Raw genomic sequence first — 10,048 nt, forward strand, 5'->3', positions numbered from 1 at the left:
TTTACTAAAATGTAACAACATTCAAAACCAACTAACCGGGGCAGTGGTGGCACTCGCCTTTAGTCCCGGCACTTGGGAGGCAGAAGCAGGCAGATTTCTGAGTTTGAGGCCAGCCTGGTCTACAGAGTGAGTTCCAGGACAACCAGGGCTATGCAGAGAAACCCTGTCTCGGAAGCAAAAACAAAAACAAAAACAAAACAAAAACCAACTAACCAAAAACCCTGATTTGAAAGGATTTGAATAATCATTCACCAAAGAAGCACATGAAAAGATTCTCTGCAGGACTTGGAAGGCAAGAGTTTGAGGCCAGCCTGGGCAACAAAAAAAGACACTATACAAAAAAAAAAAAAAAAAAAAAAAAAAGACTCAAACACAGTTGAGGATTCAGGGTATTTTTCTTGGGCACACTTGTGATCACAAAATTATTTTCTGTTGCTGTGGTTCTCAACACAAGTTACACATCAGATGTCATGTATTAGATATTTACAATATGATTCATAACAGCAAAATGACAGACACGAAGGAGCAGTGCAATAGTTTGTGATGGTGGTGGTGTCATCTCAACACAAGGAACTGTATTAAAAGGTCCCAGCATTAGGAAGGGAGAGAACCACTGATCTGTAGAGATGTTGGCTGTTCCTACCCAGTTAAAACTGGAGCCAGCTGTGGTGGCACCTGCCTGCATTCCCAGCTCTGGGAGGCTGAGGAGGACAATCAGGAGCTGGAAGCTGGGTGGACTACATAATAAGACCCTGGTTTTGTTTTATTTTGTTTGGTTTTTTTTTTTTTTTTTTTTTTTTTTTTTTTTTTTTGGTTTTTCCGAGAGAGGCTTTCTCTGTGTAGCCCTGGCTGTCCTGGAACTCACTCTGTAGACCAGGCTGGCCTTGAACTCAGAAAATCCACCTGCCTCTGCCTCTCAAGTGCTGGGATTAAAGGCATGCACTACCACTGCTCTGCAATAAGACCCTGCTACAAAATACAGAAATAAAAATACTACTCAGCAGCCGTTGCAGGAAATATCAAGCAGCCCCACATTCAAATACATATCAATGGAGGTGGAGATACGGCTCTGTAGTTAAGAGCACTTACTGCTCCTGCAGATAACTAGGTTCAATTCCTAGCACCCATATGGTGGTTCACAAATGTCTTAGGGCTTTATTGTTGTGAAGAGAAACCATGACCATATAAATTCTTATAAAGAAGAACATGTAATTGGGTCTGGCTTACAGGTTCAGTGGTTTAGTCCATTATCATCATGGTGGGAACCATGGTAGCATGCAGGCAGACATGGTGTTGGAGGAGCTGAGAGTTCTGTATCGGAGAGGAGGTAGCCGAAAGGAAGACTCGGCCACTAGGCCTGGCTTGAGCTTCTGAGACCTCAAAGCCCACCCACTAGTGACATACTTTCTCCAATATCCACACCTACTCCCAACAAAGTCATACCTCCTAATAGTGCCACTGCCTATGAGCCTACAGGAGCCATTTCCTTTCAAACCACCACAACAACCATCCGTAAATTCAGTTCCCGGGGAAGCTAACGGGCACACATGTGATGCTCATACATGCACACAGGCAAAACATTCATTCACATAAAACAAATCTTCAAAAACACTTAAATATGTGCTAATGGAGTTTTAGGGCCAGAGTTCTATCTCCAAGTCCTTGATGTGCCAGGCTCAACTACCTATCCTAATATTTCAAAGATGACAAAGGACAGGATAATCAACTTGATTATGTTTGGATGAATAATCTGGCAGCTAATACTGTCTACTTTACAAACAGTCCTTGGGCACACTTCGAAATTAGATTATCAGAGGTAGGAAGACCCACTTTAACTGTGGCAGCCCCACCTCATGGGCTGGTGTCCTAGACTGAGTACAAAGGAGAGAGCAGGTGGAGCACTAACATTCCTTGATCACTCTCTTTCAGATGGAGAACATCATGTGACTAGTTGTTTCAAGTTCCTGCTTCATGACTTCCTGTCTTGCTGGGCTCTCCCCTGAACTCTGAGCTCAGATAAGCTCCTCTCCCTTAGGATGCTATTGCCAGAACTTTTGATCACAGCAACAGGAAAACTAACCAATAAAGATGGATAAAGGAGTTTGGTGGCCCCAAACTCCTATATCCAAGGATAACCATGAGTTTATAATCTCCCCTCCTCATCCACAGTCATGTGTAAGCATCCATAATCAAACCTATTGAGTCACACACATAAAACGTGAAAGTACGAGGACCGATGTGGAAAATGGGTCAGAAGGAGGGGGAAGGGGACAAAAGAGGGCTATAGTTAGTGGCTTTGATCAAAATACATTATAAACACAGAAATACAATGAGACCATTATCTATAATCATTGCATGCTATTGAAAAGAAGAGTGGGGACACAGGTGTATAAGTTTAATTAGGGCTGCTTATGTGGGCAAAGGTGAGAGGTTATTTGCAGGAGCATAGATGGACAACTTAATGAGTTGCTAGACCACTGAAGAAAGTATGACTTCCCCTCGAGCAATCATTAACTGCCCATAGCTCCTCAGGGGAGGGTAGGACCTCATGAGGCCTCTCCCATGTTCACAATGTCAAGACAGGTACTGTCTTGAACAGGTTTTGTGTGTGTGTGTTTGTGTGTGTGTGTGGTTTTTCGAGACAGGGTTTCTCTGTGTACCCCTGGCTGTCCTGGAACTCACTCTGTAGACCAGACTGGCCTGCCTCTGCCACTGCCCGGCTAAACAGTTCTTATCTACTAGTGAGTTCATGTCATGCCAGGTAGACAACAGTCCATTGCATGCCTACCTTTCTACCCTTCCTCTGGCTCACAGATTCTAGCATTAGCACCCCTACCCTACCCCCTGACCCCCACCCCCAAGTGATGTTGCTTGAGTTTTGGAAGGGGAGACTTAGATGTTCCACTTAGGGCTGAGCACTCAAGCTACTTATTATTCTCAGCACTTTGAGCAGTTATGAGTCTCTGTATGAAGCACTACTAATGCAAAACGAAGCTTCTTTGTCCAACGCTGAAAGCAGTACTAATGTTTGGGTATAAACAGAGACATTTGGAAGGCTGTTTGATATGCATAATACACGTACTCAGTAAAACAGCGGCAGCTTCCCCACTAGGACATCTGACCTTCCCAGACACAGACTTCACCAGGTCTTTGGTGCCAGACATGAATCCCCTCTTATGGAATGGGCCTCAAATCAAGCCGGAATGAGGATGACTATGCCACAGTTTGGTACTATTACAAAAGTAGGTACATCTTGCCTGGGAGGGCAGCCGGGTAACACAAGGTCACCGCAGGGCAAGACTGTTGGTGACTTCTTCCGTAGGGCATCCTCTAGCGTTATAAAAGCTAACCAGCTCAGAGTAGGCATCCAGTCCAGTTCCGTCTTGACTTATGCACTTATGTGGTTTCTACAGCAGTAGGATCTTATCATGGACATCTGGAGGGCTACCAGCAACAGTAGCAACGGGGCTAGAGAGGTGACTTAGCCGTTAAAAGAACTCAAGTTTGGTTTCCAACACCTGAGTTTTGTGGCTCACAATCACCTGTAACTCTGTGTCCAAGGTACCTGGTGAGATATCTCTGGCCTCTGCTGGCATCTGCATACATATGCAGACACACATTCAGAATTAAAAAAAATTAGGGAGCTAGGGATGGCTCAGCAGTTTAGGTCACATGTTGCTTTTGCAAAGGACTTGACTTCTTGTCCCAGCACCCACACGATGATTATCTGGTCCGATCTAGGGGGATCCAACCCCTTCTTCTGGCCTCTGTGAGTAGTAGGCACGCACGTGGAACACATCATTTTTGAGGCAAAGCACTCATATATATAAAATAAATCTAAAACTACTAAAAATAAATCTTAAAAAGTTGTAAACAATGTATGTGTACCAAAGAATACCAAATTAAATAGCAACAGTATCTCATTGCTAGTTAATTTTTTTCATTCATTTCTGGAGTGGGGTTCCTCTTTGGACACTTGGGATACTGCAAAGCCAAAAGTTGAAGTTAACACAAAACAAACCTTGCATCCAAAAGCTCTATATAGTGTGCAACTCCCATTTGCCTGCCTCATTATAGTAACTAGTTAATCATTACCTTCCACTTAGAAAGTTATGCTCGAAGTAGATTTGGTTTTATTGCATATACTTTTTTTTTTTTTTTAACATTTTCTTAGGGGTTTATGTATGTAGGCTCCTTTAGTCACACCCCTCTGAACTGAACTGGTGGTTGGGTAATTGAAGAGCAGAGGAACAGAGGAGTGAGACCTGGCCTCGCCCCTGCGGCGCAGCCAATCAGCGATGCGAGCGGGAAGGCCGCTTAGCTGCGGGCCGAGCGAGTCGATGAGTTGGCTCTGGACTCCTGCGCGAGCCCCGGGTGTCCGAGGTAGGTGGGCTGGGCGCCCTCCGCGTTCGGACTGGCCCGCGTCGCTCTGGAAGCGCCGGCAGAAACCCCCCGACGTGAGCGGGAGCTTTTTGGTTTGTCCGGGCGGCCCGCGAGGCTTCGTGGGAGGCGGCGCGGCGGCGCGGGAGGCGTCGGGGCCTGGGCCCATGGCGATCCCCTGTGCTGTCCTACGCGGGCAGATAGGGCCCGCCAGTCATTCCCCTGCCTCATCTTTGGTTTTCCTGCGAATACTGAGCGGCTCAGCATAGGGCAAGAACATCCTTGCTTGTGTTATGTGAAATCTAGGCAGAATCTGCAACACACACACACACACACACACACACACACATTTGGATTTGTTTTGAGAATATAAAGTTAGGAGATGTCGTAAGTCCGTGTGTTTATGGTTGGGTGCAAAAACGTCAGGTTTTCTCCATGACACTGATTATAAAAGTGCTCTTCCCAGCGTTGTCTGGGTACACATTGGAAACGAAAATTGTCCGGTGGGCGGTGGTGGCGCACGCCTTTAATCCCAGCACTCGGGATGCAAAGACAGGCGATTTGTGCGTTCGAAGCCAGTGGTCTACAGAGTGAGTTCCAGGACAGATAAGAGATCCACAGAGAAACCCTGTCTCGAAAAACCTAAAAAACCCAAGCTAAAACAAAACAAAACAAACAAAACAAAAAACCCCAAGCGCCAGGAAAGGACACGAACACACGTGAACTAAATAGCGACTTCCTGTTTCTAAGCTAACACAGTATTTGACTCCCCTTCTTCTGGTTAGTCCTGCTTGGCTGGTTAGACATCTGATTCATTGAAATCAATGATTTTCTTGATGTTTTCCATTTCATGGCTGCCAGTCAGCCTGCACTTCTTAGGAGCACTTTCCCAGACCGCCCCTGTCAGAACCCCCTCTTCCGGTTTTCCCACCTGTGTGATATGACCCAGCAGTTTCCTTACCACCCTTGAACCCTAACCTCTAAGGAACCCCTCGGAGCTCAGAGGCCATGGGCAAGTCACTCGTTTTTCTCGTTAAAGGGATTGAGACCGTGGGACCTTTCCCAAGAGTTTTCGAAAGGATTAAAGGACCATATGTTTCACTAACATAATGTTCTCTATTATCGTATGTTTTTTAATACGTGCGTACACGTGTAGCAGCAGAGGCAGTGAGAAACGGTTACACACAAACGTGTCCACTGACAAGTCACAGAGTAACACCCGGTTTTTCCATAAACGGAGGCAACGTAGGAAGTTTTTGTGATGATGGTTTTGTTTTCCGAGCCAGTCTGTTTATGTAGCACAGGCTGGCCCTAGCTCAGAAACTTGTTTTTAAAATAAGCTCGAAGCAGGTCTAGATTGCAGCTTTGGAGGAAGTGTGGGATCAGTTCTAAGTTTTGTTGTTGTTGATGTTGTTTTCAAAGAGTTGTAGTTTTATGATCACGAGACTCTATCAGGAGAGCTTGAATTTCTAATTGATTCTGGTTTTGTTTTCTTCTATACCCCTCCCCCTGTTTTATTTATTTATTTTATTTTATTGGCTTTTCGAGACAGGTGGCGCATGCCTTCCCATTTTTGATTTCCCAGCTCATTTTGCTGTGAAATCTGACTCTGGTCTTCCATCTTTTTTTTTTTTTTTTTTTTTTTTTTTTGCCTTCCCTCAGTTCATTCTGTAGTCTTGGTTAACTCTGCATCTGCTGGTCATTATTGGAGAAAGTACCATGGTTGCCAGTGGTGTGACTTTGTCAGTGATGCCCTCTGCTGTTGTTTTCTAAATGTCCATCACCTTCACCCTAAACTTCCGTTTTTAATCTGAGAAAATTTGTTTTCCTTCTCACTCGTTTTATTGATGAAATATGCCGTGCCCAAGAAAGGGGTACAGGATGCTGTTTCTGTATCTTTGATTTCAGTTTATATGCTCTTACCTACGTCTTAACTCTTTAGAATTGGTCCTTTCCCTACTTGCTCTTTTAGTAAATGGTTAATAAGTTAACTCATCAAGTGACCTTTTCTTGGGCTTCTCTGAATTTCTTTGAAATAGTGAATATGACCAATACGTGTTTCTTTCAGCCAAGCCTATCCTTTGTGTCTTTTTTTTTTCTTAAAAATTTTTTTCCTGTATATATGTCTGTGCACCATGTGTATGCTGGGCCTACAGAGGGCAGAAAAAGAAGTCAGATTCCCTGGAACTGGAGTTACATCCGGTTCTGAGCTGCTGTGTGGGTGCTGGGAACAGAAGAACCCTGCATCCTCTGGAAGAGCGGCCAGTGCTTCCAGAGCAGCCCCTGAGCTGTCTCTCCGGCCAGTGCTTCCAGAGCAGCAGCCCCTGAGCTGTCTCTCCGGCCAGTGCTTCCAGAGCAGCCCCTGAGCTGTCTCTCCGGCCAGTGCTTCCAGAGCAGCCCCTGAGCTGTCTCTCCGGCCCCTTCCTTGCTTCCCTTTGCTTTTGTTTTGTTTTTTCTTTTTTCTTTCTTTCTTGCCTGTTGCTCTAGTTAAGCCTCCACGTTCTTCTGTATGTAGTTCTTCTAAGACTCTGTTTCATATCTTTATCACACAGTTATTCAGTTTTTCTGTCTCCTAAATATGAGATGGTGTTCGTATTAACATTCTGTCTAAGCTCCACCCCACAGTTACCTGGCAACAGCCAGGTATGCTCCTCCCCACAGCCAGGTAGGCCTGACCCACTATAAAAGGGGCTGCTTGCCCCCTTTCTCCACGTGCTCATGGCCAGCCTCCACTTGTCTACACTCCCTCTCTCTGCCTTTCTCTGCCTCTACCACCCTCTTAACTCCCCTCCCCATGCCCTGAATAAACTCTATTCTCTTACTATACCATGTGGTTGGTCCCTCTGGGGGAAGGGATGTCTCAGCATGGACTGGCCCCGGAAGAGACATCCCCTTCCCCCTCACCTCACCACACCCCATTGAACATATATCTCTTTATCTTTTTATAATCACATCAGTTATTATTTAGATTTTCTATTTTCAAGCATAAACATTAAAAATATGAGTTAGTCTGTATATTACTATTTTTGATCGATTCCTGTGATGGTCACTGTTTTAGCCACTCTTCTTGTGTACATTTGTTTTGCATAGGGATTTATATATCATAAGAAGAGACTATGGGTTATAGACTTCTAGTTTTTTGTGTCTAAAGAAATCTGTAGGGCTGGAGAGATGGCTCAGTGGTTAAGAGCACCAACTGCTCTTCCGAAGGTCCTGAGTTCAAAGCCCAGCAACCACATGGTGGCTCATAACCATCCGTAATGAGATCTGACACCCTCTTCTGGAGTGGCTGAAGACAGCTACAGTGTACTTACATATAAATAAATACATCTTTAAAAAAAAGTCTGTATTAGTTTTCTAGGACTGCCATAACAAAGTATCTTAAATTGGGCAGTGTAAATAACAAACCAGTCTTCTGACAGTTCTATAGCTTAAGAAGACCTGGAGGAAGGTGCGGGTTGGTTGGTCTCTTCTGAGGCCTCTCTTCTTGACTTTTGTTGAATGACTTTCCTGCAAGACAAGTGTTTTGTTTTGTTTTATTAGTGCTCTGTCTGTATGTATGACTGCATGCCAGAAGAGGGCATTAGATCCCATGCTTATGAGCCACCATGTGGTTTCTGGAAATTGAACTCAGTACCTCTGGAAGAACAGCTAGTGCTTGCTCTTAACTGCTAAGCCATCTCTCTTTCTCTCTCTAGCCCCTTGACAAGACTATTTTTAGTCACTTCAGATACAGAGGTAGATGACAGACCAGAGAAACAATTCCATCCAAGTCTAGCTTAATGAACAATGACTTTTTTGGGGCTACTTGTGATGTGTGGGTGACTGACTGGGGCAACCGCATCTCTCTATAGGAGGAAAAGGCACACTGCTCTGTTGGTGAGGCACTTAGAGGAAGAAACTGTCTCTGAAGAGTCCCCCACCCCCCAGCAATGGTTTACCACTATTCTAGCTTTAGAGAGGGGCTTCATCAGGTTTGTGAGCCTTTCTGGCTCCCTGGAAAAGAATATTTTGGTGGAGAGGAGGCAGTTTGCTTTGTAAAGTGGCTTGTATCTTCACTTGGCCTTACTGCGATTTCTTCCTCTTAGGGGGATCCAGTACCACTGTGTGTGTGTGTGTGGTTTTGTTTCTTGAGACAGGGTGTCACTAGGTAGCTTGCTGGCTGTCCTGGAATTCACTCTGTAGACAAGACTAACCTCACACTCACAGAGATCACCTGTCTCTCATCTCTGCTTTCTTGAGTGCTGGGATCAAAGGTGTGTGCCACCCTGCTCAGCCCAATAGTAGATATTTAATAAGGTAGTTTCTCTTTAATTCTTGAACACTCTGGTCCACAGGTGAAATTATTACATTCTTACAGTGGGATCCTCATCACCACCAAGCTCTCCCTCTCCCTCTTCCTCTTCCTCTCCCACCATATTCATCCCTGGCTCACAGTTACTGAAGCTTGTACTTTGTTCTTCCATATCGTGAACAACTAAAAGGTTTCACTAACCTTGCTATTCCTCTGTGAAATCTTCCTGGATTTTCATAATCGGATGAGGTTCCTTCATTTCTGAACTACTAAAATCCTTTGGCTCCTTGCTAAGGCTTGAGTCATCTGCATTTGCTTTCTAACACTTACTGAGCTTGGGTTTGCTAGCTAGCTACAAAGCTGTGTGCTCGCCTTTGGGTATATGGGTGTGTAAGTGGGAAGGCTTTCTACCTGGGCTGCACAGTGAGATCACCCATGGAGCTTTATGAGTCCCACTGGTTGGGCTTCAGTTCTGGAGATGCTGATTTTATTGGACTGGAATGTGGCCAGAGCAGCAGGAGTTTTCGAGCTCTTTGGATGATTAGTATATAGCCACAACTGAGAGATGCTGTGCTGATGGGAGAGACAGACACTCTAGGGCTCAGTTGTGTGCTTGCTGTGAAAATAAAGTATCAGGGAAGCACAGAGAAGTGTTGAATTTAGGTTAGTTCACCTTTAATTTTATAAGTAGAGTATAAGCTGTTGATTGTCCTAATCTTGTGGTTACTGTCCTACAAAGCCAGACTTTGTGCTGGTGGAAGTATTCTGTTTTCAGTGTTTTAAGATTACGTGGTAGTTAAAATATTCAGCTTTTCACATTAGCCATCTTTCAAGTGCTCAATATCCTTATGTGGCTAGTAGCTACTAAATTGGACAGAAAGATGCTTAAGCAGGATATTCTCTGAATGATTTGGAGTTCACTCAAATCTCATTTGAGTCTTTAAAAAAAATTTTTTTTTAAATTTTTCTATGTGGATGTATATGCATGTGTATGTGGCTGCCTACAGAGTCTAAAAGAGAAGTTTGGATTCCTGAAGTTGAAGTTGAAGGCACTTCCAAGCCACTCAGTGAGGATGCTGAGAACTGGACTCAGGTCCTCTGGAGGAATAGCAAGCACTCTTAGCCAGTGAGACTTTTTTTTTTTGTTTGTTTTTCAAGACTGAGTTTCTCTTTGTAGCCTTGGCTGTCTTGGAACTCACTCTGTAGACCAGGCTGGCCTGGAACTCAGAAATCCGCCTGCCTCTGCCTCCCAAGTGCTGGGATTAAAGGCATGCGCCACCACGCCCGGCAATAAATCTTGTTTAAAAAAGAAAGAAAGAAAGAAAGAGAGAAAGGAAGAAAGAAAGAAAGAAAGAAAGAAAGAAAGAAAGAAAG

General features: G+C 44.5%; 1 protein-coding gene across 3 annotated transcripts in view; it reads left to right on the forward strand.

Moving 5' to 3' along the window:
- Positions 1-4,275: 4,275 nt before the first annotated feature.
- Clcc1 (chloride channel CLIC like 1) overlaps positions 4,276-10,048 on the forward strand; it is a 25,214-nt gene continuing 19,441 nt past the window's right edge. For 2 of the 3 annotated variants that reach the window (XM_031375210.1, XM_031375211.1), the window contains exon 1: positions 4,276-4,383. In XM_031375210.1, the coding sequence (XP_031231070.1) occupies positions 4,299-4,383 (85 nt within the window). In that variant the 5' untranslated portion in view covers positions 4,276-4,298. The other variant, XM_031375212.1, reaches the window with a different exon arrangement.

The sequence above is a fragment of the Mastomys coucha genome, unplaced genomic scaffold, assembly GCF_008632895.1.
Source record: "Mastomys coucha isolate ucsf_1 unplaced genomic scaffold, UCSF_Mcou_1 pScaffold16, whole genome shotgun sequence".
Taxonomy (NCBI): Eukaryota; Metazoa; Chordata; class Mammalia; order Rodentia; family Muridae; genus Mastomys; species Mastomys coucha.